Raw genomic sequence first — 23467 nt, forward strand, 5'->3', positions numbered from 1 at the left:
GTTTGAATCATTCCTTCGACTTAAGTAGCTCTTCTTCCAACCAAGGAAGGCTTCTTTAGGCTTCACCAGACTAAGATAAGACACCATCCACTACCTTGTCTTGTGCATGTATGGGATACAGGCAGTGTACCAGCAAAACAGTGTCCTTCACACACAAGTTTTCCCTAACAAGCAAAAAACCTCATGGCCGCATGTTCTTTTCTTAGGGTTTTTGTTCTCACATTATGGCTGTTGTCCTCATGAAATTGAAGTCTTTTTTTTCTGGTTCAGCCTGGCTGTGTCCTTGAAGGAGAAAGAGGTCAAGCTCAAGAGGCTGGAAGATAGTGACTGTGCCCATCAGAGTGAAGTCACTAAACTGAACACTGCACTGCACCAAGCGCAGCAGTTGCTGGCTGACCACAGAAGAGAAGCACAGGAGCTCAGTAGCCAGGTACTGCCTTCCTGATTTTTATTTCTGTCTCATTACTAACCCCTGCCTGCATATCATGACATTTTTATCATGAGATGCTTCTTATGCATGCCCCATGTTCCACAGTACACTGTATTGTGCACACTAATTGGGCTTTGCTTGTGTATCTCTTTCTTAACCATCCATATATGCTGAGTTCCAGGGAGGAAGCAAGCAGCATTCATGTCATGTTGTGTTATAGTTTCATTGATTTAACATGATGTCCATTCTTAATGATCTTTTCAAAGCTATTTGCCCATTATTTTACTGATACAATTAGTAAAATCATGATAGTTCAGTAATTAGTTCAGTGTCCCAGTCTTTCAAGCAAATGTATAAAACTAGTTTTTTCTTGCAAACAGTATCCAGTTTTTCTCTACTGTCCATACCACTGGAAACATGTCTTCTTTTACTGAATGCTCACTCATCCTGTGTTCAGCTTTTCTCTGTGCCATATTACTATATCTATGGAGATCTGTCCATGTTGCTTTTCCCCTGCAGATGCAGTCATTCAGGCAGACGATGCTAGAGAAGGAGGCAGTCTTGATAGCGAACAAGGAGAAACTGGCCCAGGACCTGGAAAAATCACGTGCTAGTGAGCAGCTTCTAAGGGACTCTGTGAAGATGTTGGAAGCTGAAGCATCTCAGTTGCGCCTGAGCCTTTCTAGCACAGAGAGTAGGACAGAGGCACTGGCTTCAGAATGTCAGCGTGCTTGTTCAGCCCGTTGGGAGGCAGAGTGCCAGTTAACCAAGTTGCATTCTGTTCTGCAGTACCTGTTGTGTAGTAACCCCGAGGAAAAGCTGGAACATGGGGGGAGAGGAGACCGACCCATTTGGAGCTCCACTTCCTCTTGTAGAGGTGAGTCTAAGATACCAGATTAGCAGCGTACCCTTAACAAAGTGATCATTGATTAGGTGAGTAAGCTAGAGTGTGTAGTCAGGGGGTCTAGATTTTTGCTCCATGGTACTTGTTTTCTAATATGATGTATTGAAATGGAGCACATCCTAATTTTGCTTCATATCTGCTATTTTTTTTTCTCATTGCTGTCATCTTAGCACCCAAAGATGAGTACCAATGTGGTGTAGTGTTTAAAATGGAATAGGCCTAGGGATACCCAGGTTCAAATCCCCCAGCTATGTCATGTAGCTGACTGGGTGAGTTTTGGCCAGATTCTGTCTCATCCTATTTTAACTCATAAGGTTGCTGTGAGGATAAAGTGGAGGAAGGGAGGACCATGAATGCCTTTTTGAGCTGCATGGGCAAAGGGTGAGATAAAAATGTAATAGATAAAAGTGGATGGTTGCTTTTTTCTACAGTGAGAGCATAACTTCCTTGTCAAGTAGTACCTATGCTCATGTACATAAAGTATAGTACATATAGTAGTACCTGCGCTCATATAGAATAGTACAGTAGGACTTAGGTATGCACTAGACAGAGCTATTTATATACGTAAGTTATATGTGTTTGGTCATCTCGTGATAGGAGGTTACAGTTTTTATATAGAAGGGAAACCCACCCATGAACATTAAAGAAGCACATTGGGATGTATCAGCATTACTGGAATGAACAATCAAATGTCACTTTTTTATGGGATGCTTCTTACCATATTCAAATGTGAAATGAAAACAAACAACAAAGCCTGATATGAATGTCAGTTTTCTGGGCATTTTGTTATGTATGCATGCTTATCAATACATTACTGAAGGTAAAGGTAAAGGTTACCATTGATTAGGTGAGTAAGCTAGAGCTGTAGTCAGGGGGTCTGGGACCCTGTGCAAGCACTGAGTCACCCATGGGGGGACGTCACATGATGATGTTTTCTTGGAAGACTTTTTACGGGGTGGTTTGCCATTGCCTTCCCCAGTCCTACTTTTCCTACCTAGTGATATATCTGTTCATATTATCTTAACTTGGATTTTTCTTTTTAGGTGTGTAGCCATGTTGGTCTGCAGTACAGCAGGTCCAGTGGCACCTTCTTTCTGATCAAGAAGTCTGGGGTTTTCACCCTGGATATTTAGTAAAGATTCGTACTTTGTTCCTTGCTATCCTTTCTGTAGCTCCTGTTTTCAGATATATAGTGATTAGAATATGGAAGTGCATGATCCAGCAGTCTCGCTGAAGCTTTCTTGAGCTGCCTGGAGGACTGGAATATGTGCAACAGTTAAATAAGTTGAATGAAATGAGAACTCACTTTCCTTTGATCTGTTTTTCCAGTCAACTGATGAGAGGCATTTTGCATATCTTGATGGCCAAGGATGTACTGGAGGGAAAGGATTGTTGTCTGGCCTCATTAACTAATTATATGTAAAGTTATCTTTCTTTTACAAAGTAGGAAACTGATCACTGCCAGTTCACAAAGGAAATGTGCTGATACTGGCTTTACTCAGATCTTTGTATTTTTAGACCTTTTGTTACATGAGATATACTGACTGACAGTATATGGAATTTATGATACATCTTTAAACTATTTATTAGCTTCTAAATAAAGAGTAAGTCCTTTGATGGTAGTAATTGATGCAGAGGTTAATTTGCTACTGATTATTTTACACTGAAATGCTAGGAGCTCATTTGCTTGAGAGAGTTTATATTCCCAGATTTTATTGATCTGAGAAAAATAACAATGAGTGATGGCTGCTTCACGGAATTGGAAGTGTCTTTAGCATGAACATGAGATTCTAATTTCCCACGATGATGATGATGATAACTGTGCTTATATACTGCTCTTCTAGACAGATTAGCGTCCTACTTAGAGTGGTAAACAAAGTCAGTGTTGTTAATATCCCCACAATGCGGCCAGGGAGTTGGGTGCATTGCGACTGAGAAGAGTGGCTTACCCAAGGCTGCCTGCTGAGTTCATGGCAGTAGTGGGATTCAAACCAGCAGAGTGCTGATTTACAGCCTGACCACTTAACCACTGTGCTACAGCAGATATGGATTATAAGTCACACATGGGTTCTTAGGTAAATTGCTTCCTTGGTATCTGGTCATGTCCCACAAAGACAAAAGCTTTGTTTTAGAAAAAAAAATTAGAATATTCAGCACTTTAAGGAGAGCTTAGTGTTTGGTTGGAATGTGCAAATCCTTATTTAGTTATTGGAATGAAACATTTAGTATAAAATGTCAGTGGTTGACTGTAGGACTGCTGATTATTGCATGCACTTATCTGTGTGTGACAGCCCTGACATCTTGAGAGTTGTATGGACAATGCATTGAATATAGGATTAAATTATTTCATTCCCTGTGACATGGGTTGCAAACTAGATCTTATAAGAGATTCTCCCACTGAATCTCTTGTTTTCCTTTTTCATGTACCATGAAATCCAAACAGCATATGACGGGATGTCATTGTGTGTTGCATCCCCCTGTGATCATCTTGTATTAAATGTTACAGGAAAAGGGGAGCAAAGAGACACAGAGTGTCAGCAGCTGTTTTGCATCTTCTATGTCTGATTTGGCCCTCAATGAGTGTTCCTTCTCGGCACTCCTTGGTTTTTTTCCCATCTGTGACTCTTCAGGTAGATGCCATTACAGAGATGGCTTGTTTCTCCAGAACAGGATAATGTGAGAGGGATGGCCCTGCTTCAGCTCAAGGACCTTTCTACAGAGCTTACAGCTGAGAGAGTGGCAGAAGCAATCCAGGATCTTCGGCAGGATGTCTGGCATGCTCACCAAGAACGGGTAATTTTTTTCTGATCTCATATTGCAGCAATCTCTTGGGAATCTGTAAGTTCCTCCATAGTTGATCGAGATGTCATTACCATTTTGGTCCCTTAGAACACGATTGGTATTGATGTAAAGCTGCTTTATACTGAATTAGACCATTGGTCAGTATTGTTTACTGTGCCTGGCAGTAACTCTTCAGAATCTTTCATATCACCTACTGCCTGTTCCTCCCATTTCATTGGGGGTGCCAGGGACTGAATCTAGGACCATCTGCTTGCAAAGCACATGCTGTACTATTGAGGCACAGACTCTCTCTTCCACTGATAGGCAAGCTTTTGAAGCACAGAGAAGTTCCTCATTGTTCCACTTACTGGAGTATACATACTGTTGTTTACTTTTCACCTGGTGTATTCAGTGAATGAATCTATAGCTTAGTTAATATCATAACGTACTTCTTATTTGTTCTCTGCCCTGCTACTTTTTTGACACAGATATAAAATGCAAGATTATCAGTGTTTTCACTGTACATATTTTCTTGCACTAGTATTACTAAAAGATGTCTGAACTAGGCAAAATGTATTGACATATGGTTTAGTTAACAATTGTCTCTCTCTATTAACTTCTGCCATGTAAATTCTTCCATATCTATCTGTTAACTTGTTGCACTAAGAAACAGCTGCCTCTTAATGTCGAGCTGAACAAACGATACCTAATGAAGAACCTCTGAACATTTTTTTCCTTTTATATTATGGCAGGTTAATTTGCCTAGCTCATATATGTTTGAGAATGGACCTCCTAATATAAGGTTAAAAAGCAGCTGTTGCATAAGGGTCCGGTTTGGATTGCTGGAAATTTACACTGAACTCCATGTAATCTGTTGGCTTGTTCTATGAGGGTGTGTGTGTGGTGTTGCATCATTATTCTAGATGTCCTTGGTCCTTTATTTTATATAGTGTTTTTAGTTGCATGTATCATCACCATTTCTGTTTTTGCAGGATGAGATAAGGAAGAATTCTGAGAAACTGAAGCAAGAATTAAGTGAAAAGGAAGCTGAGAGAGATCGTATCAATGCCAAAACACAAGAGCTGCAAAAGTGGTTGAACCAAAGCCAGGAAGGTATAGGCCTCTTCCTTCTCAGTCTGGTGCCTCATAAGTACTAGAGGGCTCCTGGAAAGAGAGCTTTCTGCTGTGAAAATGGAGTGGGGCGGGTGGAATTCATAATTGTGGATAATAGGTGTCTACAAAAATGTTGCTGTGTCAGGCTTAGTGGCTGTTGGCTGTCCTTACAATAATCAAGATAGAGACAATGTTATAGTCAAATGATAAATCTTTTCAGGGATATTGCAAAGGTCAGATGAGGAGGACGACACCTGCAGGAGGGAAGGTAGTGGAGGAACATGTACACTGGAAACAAGCAGAGAATTGGAGCCAAGAGCTATGCTGGAGAAGTTGCACGGCTAGGCCAATAGCAGGAAGTCATATGGGAAATCAGAAAGAGTACGATATTTGGTATGCTTTAAGGATTAATCAGAGTGGTCTTTAGGGACAGTAATGGAGCAGATGCATAAGAGTAGGCAGGGACTTACGGTGCATCACTGCTCATCTGTGTAGGGGCAAGGATAAGCAGTCAAAGGTGCTTTTCATTCTGAGTGCAAACCAGTCAGAATTAGAAAAATGGTTTCTCTGGATTAGAATTTAAAACTGAAAATCTCTGGGCAGAGCTTGTGCTCACCTCACAGTTTTGTCTTTGGCCACAACAGTGGTTCAGGAAGCAATTCTCAAGTTTTAAGTCCTACTGATCTTGACAGTGAGGATTTTTGCTGTAGAATGACACGCACACATCTGAAAAACCATTTTTTTAAAGCTGCAAGGATATGATATGTAATGGACTTCTCGTGGGGAAGTTCCAAATGATTTTATATAGCTGTTTACACTTCCTGTCAAATCATGGCTAAGAAAACTTACTGCAGGTAACTAGTGCAGATAGCCATGTTGGTCCATTTAGGTAAAAAAATAAAAGCAGTAGGGTAGTAATTTAGGGGATAAATATTTTTATCAATGAGGAAGTATTTATGTTCCAGAACTCTAATTCAGGTTTAGTGCTAAGAAAAACCGAGATAAAGGTGTGTGAGAGGAACTCATGTAGCGAAAAGCCACAAGGCAGTCTTAAAACTTTTAAGCTTGTCTTGCCATTCATCTGAATATTGTTTTTTCCAAAACCTCCTCTTTGAAAAAATCACATGGCTACTTTCTCATTATAGGATAAAAGACATTATCAGACATAACTGCTATTTGATCTCTTTCCATCTTACTTTCTCCGTTTCAGAAAAAAAGGTGGCTGATGGCAAGTATCTCTCCTTGGAGTCTGTCTTGAAGGTAGAGGTCATTGCTTGCAAAGAAGAGAATATGACTTTGCGTGCAAAGGTGACCACTTTGGAGAAGTCTCTAGAGAGTGCTGAGAAGCAAAAGAAGGATGCATTGGTGAGGGTAACAAATGGTTTAAGAAGTCTTAAAAATGGTTTGGGGGAAGGGGCCATGACTCACTGACAGAGCATCTGTTTTTCATGCAATCGCCAGCATACCCAGTTGAAAGGATTGGGCAATAGGTGACACAAAAGACCTCTGCTTGAGAGCCTAGAGAACTGCGGCCAGTCTTAATAGACAATATTAATCTTGGTTGTTGTGGGTTTTCCGGGCTGTATTGCCGTGGTCTTGGCATTGTAGTTCCTGACGTTTCGCCAGCAGCTGTGGCTGGCATCTTCAGAGGTGTAGCACCAAAAGACAGAGATCTCTCAGTGTCACAGTGTGGAAAAGATGTTGGCAGGTCATTTGTATCTACTCAGGAGGGGTGGGGTTGAGCTGAGTCATCCTGTAAGAGTTTCCCAGGGTGTGGAATGCTAATGGCGGGAGGCTTCACTGTATCCTGAGGAGGTTCAGTGAAGCCTCCCGCCATTAGCATTCCACACCCTGGGAAACTCTTACAGGATGACTCAGCTCAACCCCACCCCTCCTGAGTAGATACAAATGACCTGCCAACATCTTTTCCACACTGTGACACTGAGAGATCTCTGTCTTTTGGTGCTACACCTCTGAAGATGCCAGCCACAGCAGCTGGCGAAACGTCAGGAACTACAATGCCAAGACCACGGCAATACAGCCCGGAAAACCCACAACAACCATCGTTCTCCGGCCGTGAAAGCCTTCGACAATACAATATTAATCTTGATAGACTAATAATCTGACTTGGTATAGCTTCATGTATCTAGTAACATGGAATTGGACAACCCTGACAAGGAAGTTTTAGTTTTCCTTGATATTGTGCATCCTAAAATAAAGTACACAGTGTACAAATACTGCTTGTTGTTGCTTATATGACTTATAAAGTGTTATCCATGTACAAATCCCTGTAGATTACAAGAAAATGGATTCTTGCCCTGAGGAATTTATAATCGAAACTTTGACATAAAAGTGACAACAAAGGGATTGGAAGGAGGTGGAACTGGGAATGTACAGGAAGAATAAACTTTATTCCAGTTACATTACATATACATAGTTTGGAGAGGGGGAACTAAGCGGTTGTGCCAAAGGCTTCATGGAAAAGATGGGTTTTCAGGAGGATTTGAAGGTCGTGAGAGAGATGGCATCGCAGAGGTTGAGACTTAAAAGGCAGAAATTTTGAGGAAGCAAGTGATCTCTTGTTATACCCTCTTACTCTCTCTAAGCTTCTTTCACAGCTTTTGTAAAAGTATCTCTTTTCTGGCAACAACATAGTTGTTAATATGACACCTGTCTTCTGGGGGACTGCAGTGTGTATGTGGAGGAATCGCTCCCTCCTTCCATTAGAAATTTACTGCAGGATCCAAACCATCAAGACTAAACTGAACAGGTTATTTGTGTTTTCCAGAATGAACAAGACAAACTACAGATGGCGAAGGAGAAGATAGTATGGGAGTTGGACCTTCTTCGGGAATCTGTCACAGCCTCTGAGATTCGAGCAAATGCCATGGAAAAGATGAATCAATCCCTGGAGCAGGAGCTTCAGACTGTTCTTTCAACCCTCAAAATTAAACAGGAGGAAGGAGAGACTCAACAGGAAAGACTCATGACATTACAGCAAGAAGCAAAAGTGGGAAAAGACTTGCAAGAAAATCTAGATCACCTAATAGCCACTGTAACAAAGAGAGATGAAGAAATAAAATCCCATCTGAAACAGATTAAGGATCTGGAGAAGCACAGAGAAGTGCAAAAGGCTACTGTAGAACATTTAACTAAAGATTTAGAGAAGAAAGGTCAAGAAATTGAATCTCAAAAAAAACAATTTGAAGAACTAGGGAAGCAGAATAAAATGCAGGCAGCTGCTCTAGAAAGACTAAATGTAGACCTAAAAGAGAGCCTCCAAACTATGAAATCTCAAAATGAAAAAGTCAAAAAACTAGAAGAGCTGACACAAAACCAAAAAACTGAAATAGAAAGCCTCACCCTAACTCTAGAGGAAAAAGTCAAAGAAACTAAAATCAAGGAGGAAAAATTCCAGATGATGGAAGAGAATGAGTCATCACAAATTGGAGCTTTATTAAAAGATTTAGATGAATTGAAAATACAATTGAGTGAAAAAGATTGGGAGCTCACATCTCAGAAGCAGCTGCTTCAAGAACGGGAAGAACAGGTGGAAAAGCAGGTAAATGCTTTTCACGCAAGCCTCCAACATATGAAGGCCATTCTTAGGGACAAAGAACTTGAGATAGAAGCTCAGAAGGAACAGATAACTAATTTTCAGCAGTGTGAGGTTCAGAGGGAGGCACAACTTCATGAGCTATGTGAGAAAGTAAAAAAAGTAACATTCACCCTGACTCAGAGAGATCAAGAGCTTGAATCACAAAAGCAGAAAGTAAGAGAGATGGAAGAAGAAATGGAAATGGAACTAAATGCTCTCCGTGAACTTGTAGCAAAGTCTCAAGAAACATTAAAGGAAAAGGACAAAGAGCTGGAGTTCCAAAGGCAACATGAAGAAAAAGTGGAAAGCCAGGTAAAAGATTTACTTGGATATGTTCAGTGCAGCACAGCAGCACTAAAGGAAAGAGATGATAATGTTGAGAGAGAGAACATAAACCTCAAGAAACAAGAAGATAAACTTCAGTTGCAGGAGACAATTCTTGAAATGTTGGGACGACTCAAAGTGGTATTAAGGAGAAGAGAGCAAGAAATTGAATCTCTGAAAGAGGAGCATGAGGATCACAACAAAGAGACAGACAGACAGGTGAAGGAAATGCAAGCTGATCTTCAAGAAGCAAAACAAGCTTTGAGAAACACACAGAGAGAGTTGGAGTCCTTAGAGAAGGAGAACCACCAACTTCAGCAACAAGAGGAAGTGGCAATAATACAGACAAAGTCTATCTTGGAGAAATTGGAATTTGCCAAATCTTCTGTTCAAGACAAAGACCAAGAGATAGAATCCTTACAAGGACTTGTTCAGGAACTCTCAAAACTGACAGAGCTGAAAGAGAATCATGTAGTAAGCCTACAGCAGGATCTAGATAGAAGTAATCAACTGATAAAGGAGAAAGATGAAGAAATTCTCAAGCAGGCCAAGCAAATTAACACTTACCTTCTTAAGATAGAAACCACACAGGCAGAACTACAAGCATGTAAGAATCAAGCAAGTCGTTTTGAGAAAGAAATTAAAGAGAGAGAACATGAGGGAAACTTCCCAGAGTTCCAGCACAAACATGAACAGGCAGATATACACTGTCTCCAATTTGTGATGACTGAAAAGGGGAATGGGAAACATCCCAGAGAAAAAGAGGAAATTCTAGAAGATCAGAGAGAAAAGGACAGGATGAATGGTCAGCGTGACATAGAGCAAAAACAAATTAATGATGGGGTTAAGGAGCTTCAGGAAAATATACAGTATCTTCAGCACATGTTAGAGAAGAAAGATGATGAGATTAAGCAGGAGAGAGAGAAGGTCAAGCAACTAGAAGAGAAAATTGGAGGCAAAGAAGAGGAATTGTTGACGTGTAGTAAACATCTGAAGCAGATACTCTCAGCCCTGAGATTGCAAGATAGTGAACAGAACAATGTACAGAGCCATATCCAAAAGCTTCTGGTGTTGAAGGAAGAAGAGGCAATCAAGAGAAAGGCTTTTCAGGAAAAGGACCAGAAGTTAGAGTGGCAAAAGGAAAAAATCCAGCAGTTGGAAGAGGAGAAAAGAGTAAACGAGGAGGAACTGAATCGTGTAATGACGATTCTTAACCAGACTGAGAGTGCAGAGATAGAATGGAGAGAGAAAGCACAGAAGTTGAGTCTGTCCCTGTCCCAAAGTGAAGAGGCTCTGAAAGCCCTGAAGAAGGAAATGGGTATCATGCAGACCATGATTTCAGACAGGGATAAAGACAGGTTTCATCTTCAGGTAGGCATTTAATCACTCTATTTCAAAAGCCTGCAGGTTTTTAGGGTATAACAAAACTGTTCATTCTAAGGGCCTAACTACACATTTTATTTTCTCCAAGTCTGTGCAATCCACTGTGTATTCCGTGTTGGGAACATAATGCCCAGCTCATGCAGGCCTAACTTGGATTGGGACTGTTGGTGGCACTAAGAGAGCATCTTAAGTCTCACCCCCCCAACCTGAAACAGTCTGGGTGATGCTATTTGCCCTGCTGTGGAAACCTAGATGTACCTCATCAGCACATGAAGAACTTGCAGCAGAGGAAATAGCAGTTCCTCAGGGCCATTCCAGTTTGAGAAAACAGTGCAGAGGGGAAGCCTTCTTCCCTTCTGCCACAGCCTGTCAAGAAACTGGCCTTTGCTAGTCCATTACTTGGCTTTTTAAAACGTTGGTCCAAGCTTTTGCGCCTAATCAGCCCACAGAAGAGAAACCTCTGGACACTTACTGCAGCTTTGAGTTAGCAGTTTTCCAGAGGGAAAAGGAGAGGAAACTAAGGCACGCAGGTATGGATGAGATCATGGGGATTAGAGGGCTTCAGGACCAGAGACCAGGAGGGATGCTCTCCACTTGCATTCCTTCTCATTAGCACAAGGAACTCTGGTAGGGGCAAGTTGCTCTGATTGCGATCATGTTTCAGCTGCAGAGAAATGTGGTCATATGTCTTAGTAACACCACTGATTGGTCAAGCAGGAAACGGCCATGATGTGGGCAGCCTGGCATAAAGCAAAGGTCTTCATTTTGTTCTATGCCGTCTGTGGCATACTTGCTGCTTACAAGTCATCTTGAGCTCTGGACCTTACAACTGGTATAGATGTCAGCTCTAAGCCTTTTGTTTCTGGACTTTGGAGTGCTATTGGACTTTGTGGTTTGACCTGAGAGGTAACATCTGGGCTAGGTAACCAAAGCCTGTACAGAATTTTAAAGTAGAGATTCAGCTTTCTTTCCTGTCTTGCACAATGTCTATATTTGTCATCTTTTGCATAATTCTGTAGTAAACTTTTCTGTTGTGTTATTTGGGGTTTGAGGCATCAATCTGAATCCAGTACTTTGGCCTGTCCGGCTTCTACTAGCAAATAATGAGGAAGTCAGACTGCAGGCATCCTACCTTGCAAGGCTGACTTCTTGAGTAACATGTAGAATGACTGGAGACTTAGCTCCTTGATCTCCAAGCTTAGGTTTAGTTAAGAGGGAACGGTGGTATCTTGTTACCCTGGGAAGTGAGGCTGTTTTGTTTCCCAGAAATATGTTTTGCTCTTGACCCCCCAACTCCTGGGCTTCTTGAGGAGTCTGTGACACAGTCCTGATCCAATTTGACCCACACGTGCTAGAGATTAAGTTCCCAGCACAAAATTTACAATACACATTTGAGTTGGGTGAAAATGTAAGGTATAGTTAGGTCATAAGGCACTTTCAGTTTCTTTCATTATCAGGCAAAGATTAGGTTTGTGCTATCATTTGCAAATACTTTAGAAATAGTCCACTCTGTACTGAAGAACTGTTTAGTTGGAGGTAACCATGTTTTTTTTAAAAAAATAGATTAGACTGCAACATAAACTTAAAAACAAATTAATGGAGAATAGATCTATTAGTGGCTACTAGCCATAGTGACCAAAAGGAACCTCCATATTCAGAAGCAGCACACCTCTAACCACCAGTGCTAAGAGACAATATCAAAAGGAGGTCCTTGACCTCTGTACCCTGCTTGTTGGCTCTCCAAGGCAACTGGTTGACTATTGTGTGAAACTGATTGCTGGACTTGGTCAGATCCAGCAGGGCTCCACTTAGTATCTAGGTACTTTAGTGATCAGTACTACCTGTTTTTCCACAGGAGCAGTTGAATAGAGCTTTCAAAGCACTGGAGGAAGAGAGGGAGATTACTAAAGCTCTAACAGGAGATGTGGATTTGCTTCCTAGAGAAAATGGCACATCAGCCACTAAAGAGGCTGGAGAGGTAAGAAGTCAACCGAGGATGACAGTAAGACAAGAGCACTGCAGCACTTGTGATGTAGAAGAGGCAGTTCTGGAATATGTCTTCCAGTTGACATATATGGCTTAATGGGTTAGTTGTCTGATTCTTGTTTCCAGCAACTAAACCCTTGAACAAAGAAGGTTTATTCAAAGGAATGAAAACATACTGCCGTGTCTCTGTCTTTAGTTGCTATCTGCATATGCTGGATGCAGTTCCCTCTCCTGTATGGTAGGGTGGTTCCTGATTATCCGACACTGTTTTCTGCATTATGCAGGCTCTTAAGAAAGAAGGAGAGCTGCTGTGGGTGATCGAAAAGCGAGTCCTGTACAGGCGCCTGAAACTTCTACAGGAAGCAGTTGCCAGGCTGGAGAATGACAAACAGGGTCTGAAGCAGCACAATATACAGCTGAGAGGTACACTAGAGCAGGTGAGTTTCCCCAGAAGGGAAACTGTGTTGTTTTCTGACTTCTCCGCACTCCCATGTGATATAATTGTTCGTATTATCACCCAAAGCATATTCTTATACACAGTTTCTGTACTTCTGACTCTTCCAGTACAGAAGCCTCTTAATTCACTGTTCTCATTAGTTAGTCCTCTGCAACTGAGCACAGGGACTTGGTGCTAATATACATGTCATGCAGGAGATCTGTCACTCAGCCCAGACTTATGCATTTATTTTCACAGAAAAGCATATGGAGGTGGGTGGTTGAGGGAGAGGATCCTAGTGATAGTGCTTGGGAATAAAATGTTTAATCTTTTCCCCCATGCCTCTATTTTCCCAGATATAAATGGCCCTTCTGAACTTGCTATTAGCCCTGCAGTGGAAAAGGTAAAGGAGCCATTTTCCCCAGTGGAGTTTAGGAATATGATTTACATCAGGAAGATTCCATAGGTGAAACAATTAAATACTCCCACCCTCAGTATTGCTGTCTAGATCCTATTTGAGTTCCCTGGAAATGCTTTTCAGTGAAAGTAAATTATGTTGGGAGATCTAATCGGTTATTTATTTATTTATTTGTATCCTTTCTGTTCAAAAGAATACCCAAGGTGGCTAACTAATATTAATCATCTTATTATAAAACAGACATCAAATAATTAACAAAACATATCAGCTTTCAGGTTTGTTTTGTTTGCTTGTTATACAGGCAGGCAGCTGGGGGTGGAGCTGAGTAGCTGGAAGAGGTCAGAAGTCTCCCTAGGCAGAAAGGCAGCATCTTCAGGATGCAACTCCTTTTAAAGGCAACAGCAATTGGGAGAGGGTGTTGAGCAGCTGCAAAGGATTAGATAGCAGGGTATTCCCAGGCAAAAAGGCCATTATGGGATCTCTCTCATAAAGTGTGGCTTATTTTTACAGCTTACAATACTATCCTGCTTGATTCAAGTCATGTTGGTATCTTCTGTTTCTGGATTGCATCCTGTCCCCTTCCTCTTCTTGAGTGCAGGTGGAACATGAACGGAGGCGATTGAAAAGGACCTGCGGAGACCTTTCTCTGAACTTCAGTCTCTCTCAGGCTGACTCAGGACCCCCAAAGGTTCCAGCCATTGCAAAGGTCGAATATTTGTACATTTTAAAATAAGAAGCTCCACTTAAATCTATAAAGTGTGGTTTTCTTTTTGTTAGAATCTTTTTCTTCCCATTAGTAGCATATAAGTCTTATTAAATGGTATTAATGCGCACATATTGGCTTAACCTTGAATATGTTGGAGGAAGATTTGAATCATGGAGATTGCTTGTATTATGCATGGTAGGCATAAGTTGTTGTCCTCTGTCTTCTGTCCCTGGGTACTGCACTGTTTAAAAATGAGCAGATGGTTAGTTTAAATTGTCTTGACTCTTTTTCTCTAGGAAGAAGCTTTCTATAAGCAGCTAGCAGACTTGCAAAAACAGGTGAGTGGTTAACATACACGACACATCAAAACATATAGCTCTGTTCATCTTCGTTCTTCTGTGCCTCCACACATGGGACTGCGCAGGCGCAGGCCAGCCGCCGGAGAATCTTCCATAGCTTCTATAGCTCCGAAGGGGCCGTTTGTCGCGCGCCTCAGCGACCGTTTTCCCGCCCAAACGGTCACGTGCTCCTCCAGCGACCAACGGCCCCTTCCCTCAGTTCTCTTCTTGCCGCCGCTGGGAGAGAACGTTAGCTTCGTTGCTCTGCGCTTATTGCTTGTGATTGATCTTCTGGTTTATTTGGACATCAGTTTGGACTTCGGACTTCGCTTTGGATACTGATTTGGACGGTAATTAACGAACGGTTTCTGACTCGGACTGGTTGACCTCTCTTATTTGCGCGCCCCTGAAGATGGCCTCAAAGGCACTCTTCAAGCGTTGCCTGAAGTGCCATACTAAAATGGCGCAGACCGATGGCCACGACCAGTGCCTTTTTTGTCTGGGGGAGACCCACAATGTGACCGCCTGCAAAATCTGCCAGGGGTTCACGAATAAGGCCCGTCAGGATCGGCAGGCCCGGCTGAATTCCTCCCTCTGGAAAGCGGTCATGTCGACGGCAACACCGCTGCCCTCCCCCAAGGCTGGCCCAAGCCCCTCTGTCGGAGGGCGCTCGAGGGCGGGTTCTGTGTCCTCCGCTCGGTCTGCACGCCCCGCAAGTGCCGCGGCGTCGAAGACAACCTCTCCAGCGCAGGGTTCGGCGCGGCCGCCCCGAAGCGCTTCTTCTACCGCGTCGGATCCGAGAGCTGCCGCCTCGGGGCCGAAGATCGTGGTTCCGAGCCCTCGGTCGGAACCGACGGCTGGGTCGATTCCGGTGGCTAAGCCGCGCTCGTCGTCATCCAGAGCTGCGTCGGTACCGAGATCTTCTTCAGAGCCACCGGCAAAGAAGAAAAAGACCAAGCACCGTCATCGCTCTCCACGCTCGGTTCCGACGGAGGAGGTCATCCTGATTCCGCGCACACCGTCTCCTCACCTGGGCTCTCCGGTTCCGGAGGATGTGCCGGACCCGGGCGCGTTCGAGGTTGTACCATCGGCGCCTTCCCCGGTAGCTGATCCAGGCCCGCCTCCGAGTCGCCGGGATCGGTCGTCTTCTGGTCACCGCTCGCCAGCAGCTGCTTCCAGTCGTGAGCGACGTCGGTCCGAGGAGGGGAGTGTCGGTTCCGTGCGCTCGTTGGCCTCCCGTCATCGTCAAGCTTCGGATCTGCCTCCCGCTTTCCATTGCCAATGGGAAGGGGCTCCTGGTTTCGCATACTCGGAACCGAGGCCCTCGACCTCTAGGCAGGCATGGTTCCCTCCGCCGGCCTGGGGAGAGGAATCGCACAGTTCCGAAGGGGAGGACATCGGCAGTGTCGGAGATTACGGTTCCGAGTCCTGTTCCGAGCCTTCACCAGACGACAACGTGGCGCCGAGCAGTAGTTCTCCATATGAAGATTTGAGAATCTACGCAGATCAGATGGCTCGGATGGCTCAAGCTTTAGAAATGGACATCTCCTCAGCCGTTCCCCAAACCAAGGACAAGCTGCTCAGGAGGGTCTATGCGGACAATCCTGCAACCGTTGGCTTCCCTATGCTTGAGGGGATAGAGGAAATTGTCGAGAAGGTGTGGAAGGTGCCCTGTGAACAACCTGCCACCTCGAGGAGGATTGAGCAGCTTTATAAGATTAAACAGGGCACCTGGCCGTCGTTGTTGAAGCACCCTCCGCCTTCATCGCTCGTCACGGAGGAGTTCCAGTCTCGCCGCTCTGGAGCACCCTCAGCGCCACCTGACAAGGAGGGGAGGAAGCTAGATGCCCTGGGTAGACGGCAGTATTCCATCGCGTCCCTAGGGCTGAGGATTGCCAACTACCAGACGATTATGGCTGGGTACCAGCTCTACCTCTGGGAAAAGTTGGCATCCTATGTTGGCATCCTCCCCCCTGAACAGAAGGCAGTGGTGTCGCTCCTGCAGACAGAAGCTGTCCGCCTGTCAAAACAGCAGCTAAATGCAGGGAGCCATGCAGCCGACACAGCAGCTCGTGGGATGACTTCCGCCATCGTCCTCCGACGCCACTCATGGCTGCGGTCTACGGCCCTTTCCCAGGAAGTGAGGTCCCGGGTGGAAGGCCTTCCTTTCGAAGGGGAATCACTGTTCTCCGCGTCCACCGATGAGGCCTTAAAGAAAAAGAAGGAGGACAGGCAGACGGCACGGTCCTTGGGCCTGGCTCCCACGGACAAACCCGCCTACAAGCCACGGTACACTCCCAGGTACGGCCCTTACCACTACCAGGGCAGGTACCAGCAGCAGCGGCCGGGTTACCAACCGTTTCCGGCTTATCAACAGCGACACTACCCTCCTCAGCAGCAGCCCAGGAGGCGTAGGCCGTTCAAACCTCGTTCCTCGCAGCCTCCGGCCCAACAGAAGGAGCAGCAGGGCCCTGGGAGGCAGTACTGATGGGTCAACCCAGCCGTACCACCGAACTTCTCAGACAGACTGAGGCCATTCCTCTCGGAGTGGGAGTCAATAACATCTGACTCATGGGTCTTAACTATTGTTGAGAAGGGGTACGGGCTGGAATTCATTGAACTGCCGAGATGCTGTTCACCGCTGACCGCTGTCAATAACACTATGGCCGAGCTGGACACTGAAATAACATCGCTCTTGGCCAAGGGAGCTATAAAGGAAGTGCCCTATGAAGGCTCTGTGAAGGGGTTCTTCTCCAGGTTCTTCCTAGTCCCCAAAAAGGACGGGGGGTTGCGTCCCATTCTGGACTTGCGAGGCCTTAATGCCTATTTGAGGGTGACTAAATTTAAAATGGTAACGTTGGCAACTGTGCTTGCCCTGCTCAGGAAGGGGGACTGGTTTGCGGTCCTGGATCTGAAGGACGCATATTTTCATGTGGGGATACGTGAAGAACATAGGAAATACCTGAGTTTTGTTTACCGGCAAAGGGTCTTTCAATACAAGGTGCTCCCCTTTGGCCTGTCCACTGCCCCACGGGTGTTCACTAAGTGTGTTGCTCCTGTGGTCTCCTTCCTTCGGGAGCAGGGCTGTTCAATTTTTCCGTACCTTGATGACTGGCTCATCGTGGCTGAGTCTGAGCCCAGATTAGTCCAGGACCTTGATCTGGTGCTTACCACATGTGACCGATTGGGCCTCGTGGTTAATCTAGAAAAATCTAAATTGATTCCCAGTCGTACGGTCTCCTACATTGGTGCACTTCTGGACTCTGTGAAGGGTAAGGCTCTGCTCCCCCAGGAGAGGGCTAGGTCCCTAAAGGGTCTTGTGTCCATGTTTAAGAGGAACCGTTTTCAACCGGTACGCACTATCCAGTGCTTGCTGGGCCATATGGCTGCTGCTACTTCTGTAATCCCCCTCGCCAGGCTGCATTTGCGGCCTCTCCAGAACTGGTTTGTACGAAGGTATGATGCTTTTCAGCACCCTCCGTCCCTCAAGCTCTCCGTTCCTAGGAGCATACTGTCCTCGTTGGATTGGTGGTTGTCTGAGGGCAATTTGTTTGGAGGTTTCCCTTTCGGTTATCAACATCCTGACATCACGGTGACCACGGATGCCTCTCTGGTGGGATGGGGGGCTTACTGTGGGGATGTCTGTGTCCAGGACGTCTGGACTGAAGGTGAAAAGGCGCTCCATATCAATGTTTTGGAACTAAGAGCCATTCGTTTTGCGCTTGTGTCCCTTACAGCTCTGCTGCGAAATCGTCACGTGTTGGTACAGACAGACAACACCACTGCCATGTACTACGTGAACCAGCAAGGGGGCACTGCGTCCATGACTCTCTGCCGGGAAGCCACGCTCACCTGGCAGTGGGCAGTCAAGAATGGCGTCACTCTGCGAGCCATACATGTGGCTGGGTCAGACAACGCTCGGGCGGACGCCCTGAGCAGGGTTCGGTTGATAGACCACGAATGGGAGCTCAACGACGGGTGCAGTGGGCTGATCTTCCAGCTGTGGGGACACCCGGTTGTAGATGTGTTCGCTACGGCGGAGAACGCCAAAGCCCAGACATTCTGTTCCCGGGCAGGGAGCGATCCGCTCTCTATTGGGGATGCCTTCCTGTTTACGTGGAACCGGGGGTTGCATTACATGTTTCCGCCCTTCCCCTTGATAGCCAAGGTCCTGTGCAAAATAGAGGAGGACAGGACAGACTGCATCTTGGTGGCCCCTTTTTGGCCGAGGCAAGTCTGGTTCCCACGGCTCCTGCAGCTGTCTCGGCGGACCTATGTGAAGCTGCCCCCTTGGCAGGATCTTTTGAAGAACGGGGACATTCTTCACCACGACCCCGGGAAGCTGCACCTGGCAGCTTGGCGGATCGTCCCTCCTCGTTGACTTTTTCCACGCAGGTGGAACAGGTCCTCCTGAATGCCCACAAGCCATCTACCCGGCGCTCTTACGAGGCCAAGTGGCGGAGGTTTGAGACCTGGGCACGTGAGAAAGGGGTGGTGCCTACGGATAGCTCCCTAGGGCTAGTTTTTGACTATTTGTGCCTCCTGAGGGACCAGGGATTAAGGGTTACCTCCCTCAAGGTTCACCTGGCAGCTATCTCTGCTACCCACTCTCGTGTTGATGGTAGCACGGTTTTTTCCCACCCAAAGTCCCGCCAGTTCCTTAAGGGGATGTTCAACCTCTACCCACCGGTGTCGCCTCCTGTACCACAATGGTCACTGTCTTTGGTGCTGGCACGGCTAATGTTGCCTCCCTTCGAACCTTTGGCGACCTGCCCCTTGGACCTGCTATCGTACAAGGTGGCATTCCTAGTGGCTATAACCTCTGCCAGGAGGGTCAGTGAGCTCTCTGCGCTAAGGTCTGATCCCCCCTTCCTTTTATTCCATCCCAATAGGGTGGTATTGCGTCCCTGCCTGGGTTTCCTGCCTAAGGTAGTGTCCACTTTCATCTGTCGCAGGAAATATCACTTCCTACATTCTTTCCTCATCCCTCTTCCAAGGGGGAAAAGGCGCTGCACACTCTGGATTTGAAGAGGGCGTTAGCTTTCTATCTGGACAGGACAAAGGGCTTCCGAAAGTGTCCTCACCTGTTTGTGTGTTTTGGGGCGAAGGACAAGGGCAATAGGGCTTCCTCGCAGACTCTGTCCAGGTGGATTGTAACGGCAATTAGTAAGGCTTATTCCCTGGCCGGGGCGAGCTGCCCGCTGCAGGTTAGGGCCCATTCCACACGGTCCCAGGCTGCCTCTTCGGCTCTCCTCCGAGGGGTTCCGTTGGCTAGCATCTGTAGGGCAGCCACCTGGCTGACACCTTTGTCAGGCATTATGCTGTGGATGTGGATACAGGGCGAGATGTGGCTGTGGCCAGGGCTGTATTGCATTCCCTTTTTTCCTAAGGGGTTCTGGGATGCTACGCTATGATGCTACAATTTTTTGTAGTTGTATGTGTTATATGTATATATGCTTATGTATATATTTATTGAGTATATATGTGTTATTTTTGTATGTATATTTGTGTATAGTTATATGTTGTTTACACTTGCTGATGGTTCTTGTGTGATACAATAAAATTGTGTTGGACTTCACCCCACCTTCCTTATTGTGTGAAGCTTGGTACACTCCCATGTGTGGAGGCACAGAAGAACGAAGATGAAAACAGGGTTGACATACCTGTAACTTATGTTCATCGAGTTCTTCTGTGCTGACACACAACCCTCCCTCCTACCCCGCTGTGAACTCCAATGCACAATGCTGTGTGGGCTGTAACAAATATTGGCGTCCATGCAGGTGGTGACTATGTGTATTGGATAAGCGGCGGCAAGGAGAACTGAGGGAAGGGGCCGTTGGTCGCTGGAGGAGCACGTGACCGTTTGGGCGGGAAAACGGTCGCTGAGGCGCGCGACAAACGGCCCCTTCGGAGCTATAGAAGCTATGGAAGATTCTCCGGCGGCTGGCCTGCGCCTGCGCAGTCCCATGTGTGTCAGCACAGAAGAACTCGATGAACATAAGTTACAGGTATGTCAACCCTGTTTTCTTCATGAGGTACAGCACCTCTTCTTTCACGTTTCCATACTGGCTAAGCACTTCCAGAGAGGTTCACTGAGACATTTTAATATGAGTGAGGAAGTCTTTAAGAGAGCCAGTTCCTGTTCTTAATCTTTCAAAATCTTGCTTTTTTACTTTTCAGTAGATGTGAAATCATGGTCTTCTGATCTTGTTCTTAAATGTCTCATTATGTATATGCAACATGCACATATAATTAGGGGTGTGCACAGGAAAAAAATTGGTAAATTCGGATTTGGTAATACCAAACTGGAAAAAAAAGCAGCATTCCCCAAATACCAAATTCATTCTCCAGTTCAGTTTGGTAATACAAAGCAAATTCGGTAAAATCTGGCAGTTGTTTCCTATGGGAAACGCAATTCAGGTATATCTGGTGGCCTGTGGGGAGTCATTTTTGACCGAATGTCACCAAATTTGCAGGGGACATACTCTTAACTGTCCTCTAACGACCCCCAATTTTCATAAAGATTGGAACCTGGGGGGCCATTTTATGCCCCCCAAAGAAGTTGCCCCCAACCATCTCCAATTTCCATTGTTCCCTATGCGGAAAGCTATCTGGGGGCTACCCAGGGTGCTAGATGTGGCATTTTGCAAGCAAAATTCACAAAATTTGCAGGGGACCTACTCCTGAAAGTACACTCAATCACCACTTGGTAACTAAACTGAACCAAGCACCCCAGCAAACACCCCCCAGAAGAACAACAACCCTGAACCAACAACAATTGAACACCAAACCAAACTTATGGCAATAGAAAACACCAACCAAAAAACAATGAATACTGTAAAGACACAGCACCCAAGCACCAACAACAGGGGAAAACAGCTCCTACAAAAAACAAGCAGCAAAACTAGAGGTGAATTTAGTAAAATTAACTGTAACTGTAAAACACCCACAACAGGTTCACTCATAACAGGATAAAACAAAAAAGACCACCCCTCCCAGAAGAACAAGAAGCAAAATGAACAATAAATATAACCAACTTTAAACCAAAGCCCCCCCCCACCACAAAAACCCAACCAAAGCAACCTGACAGCAAAAAAACAGTTTTTAAAGTGTAAAAGTAAAAAAAACCTTTTCCTTTCCACCCTCAACTCCTTGCAGGCAGTTTTAAAAAGGCAGGAAGCAGTGTTTCTTTGCTTTTCCTTAGCAAAGGAACAGCCCAGTCACTGTTTCCGAATTTTGCCAAATAAATTTGGTAAACTTGAATTCAGTATTACCTAATCTAATTTGGTAGTCCATTTTAAATTTGGTTATACCAAATTTTACTGAATCAGGTAAAATTCAGTATTTTTAATTGAAACCGAATTGCACACCCCTACATACAAATTGCTGTGGAACTACTGAAAAGTGATAGAAATTGTATGCTAGTTCATCTTTTCCCTTTTTAGGTGTCTGTGCTACAAACACAGCTATCATTAGAGCGGAAGCAGAAGAAGGATTATATCGATTGCTGTGCCAAAACAAGCCAGGAACTTTCCGGCTTACATCAGGAACTTTCACAGTCTTTAAATGTTGTAGCTCAGCAGCCTGAGGCTACTGTTCTAGCATCTGAGACCCGCAAACTTGATGAAACCCTGAACCACAGCTTGGCAGTGGCAAATATCAGCTGGGGTGGCATCTTGTCAGAAAAACAACCAGTAACCTCAACACCCAGAACTGTCCAACAGAAAGAGTCAAGATAGTATGGAAGAGCTGAAGAAACCAAAGCATTCCAGAAACATAGCCAGGTCCAAAAATCTGTGGCTAACAGGTCAATTCTGAGAATTTTTTTGGTCAGTATAAATTTCAGCCCATACTGAACTGTGAATAGAAGTAAATCAAATCTGCCATGACCTTCCTTTCACTCACCCTTCCTAGGACCTAGTCTGCTAATTTAATTATCCTGCAGCCTTTTTGGTTTCAGTTTACATGTGAATCCTTGAAAATATAACTCTAAAGTGTTCTGAAAGGTATAGACTGAAACCAGTGAAGATCATGTGTATGCAATCAAGCTGTGAAATAACAAGCTATTTAGCTACATTTTAAATGAAGGTCTGTATTTTGAAGAATGTTGTCATAGAACAAAAATCTGAGCCAAGGAATGAGAAGCAATCTAAAAAAAACCCCTGCTTTATACTTTCTGAATTGCCAGTAGGAAGAGCAGAGGTTCATTACAGAAACTCAGTTCTGAGGAAGGCTGAGCTCACTGAACACATTGCCAGCATGATTCTGCATTGAGATTAAGAACATAACGAGATAGGTATTTAGGAAATGGAAGAGGTCCCAACCAAGAGTATTAGCTTCGACAAAGCCTTTGACAAAGTATTAGCTTCAGTTTATTTTTTTAATCTTATTAGGAAATGAGATTTATTTCATAACTGATGCCTTGCCATGCTCTAAACAGCTCTATAACTGCACATTGTAAATTGAGTTATTTTTATATTTTTGTACTAATTGTTAATATTTGTAATAAATATATTTTCCATCTTTATATTCTTATCTAATGCCATTTTCAGATTATTCTATTAAAAATTTCTATGGATATTTCTCATTTTTTATTCAAAATGTTTGGATTTAGTCCTTGTTGCATTCATTAGCATCTTACTCAACCTAGGAAGCTGTATTTTGTGTTGACTTTGGTGCTGTTATCTATAAGGGCAAGCCTGTGCTACTGGACCTCTGAACATGAGAAGAAAGAACCTAGCCAATATTGTGCATTTGGTCCATACTCTTCTTCTTTGTAATACACTTTCTTGTTGGCTCTTGTTAGTGGTCTTAGTGGCTTATGGTATAAAAGTGTATCCAAGCCATCCACAAATTTGATTCCTACGCATGGCCTCCTAGTGATCCATCAGCACATGTCCCTCTGGATTCAAGTGGCATTTTGCTGTTTCCTAAACTGGTCAGTTGTAGAAGGGATCGCTTTAAAAAGGCTTATCTCAACAGTCAGTTCACACAGTCAACAGTAAAACTTCCAGTGAGTATATAAAACTGCCTTGACCAACTGCATAACA

General features: G+C 44.6%; 1 protein-coding gene across 1 annotated transcript in view; it reads left to right on the plus strand.

The window, feature by feature from the left end:
- CEP250 (centrosomal protein 250) overlaps positions 1-22938 on the plus strand; it is a 62749-nt gene extending 39811 nt beyond the window's left edge. Inside the window, exons 23-33 of the mRNA XM_054981384.1 lie at positions 271-430; positions 950-1307; positions 4000-4127; positions 5108-5228; positions 6439-6593; positions 8017-10521; positions 12389-12511; positions 12804-12956; positions 13972-14079; positions 14376-14417; positions 21863-22938. Coding sequence (XP_054837359.1) covers positions 271-430; positions 950-1307; positions 4000-4127; positions 5108-5228; positions 6439-6593; positions 8017-10521; positions 12389-12511; positions 12804-12956; positions 13972-14079; positions 14376-14417; positions 21863-22156 — 4147 coding nt within the window. The 3' untranslated portion in view covers positions 22157-22938. The remainder of the gene's footprint in view (positions 1-270; positions 431-949; positions 1308-3999; positions 4128-5107; positions 5229-6438; positions 6594-8016; positions 10522-12388; positions 12512-12803; positions 12957-13971; positions 14080-14375; positions 14418-21862) is intronic.
- The last annotated feature ends 529 nt before the right edge of the window (positions 22939-23467 follow it).

Source organism: Eublepharis macularius, chromosome 5 (genome assembly GCF_028583425.1).
Source record: "Eublepharis macularius isolate TG4126 chromosome 5, MPM_Emac_v1.0, whole genome shotgun sequence".
NCBI lineage: Eukaryota > Metazoa > Chordata > Lepidosauria > Squamata > Eublepharidae > Eublepharis > Eublepharis macularius.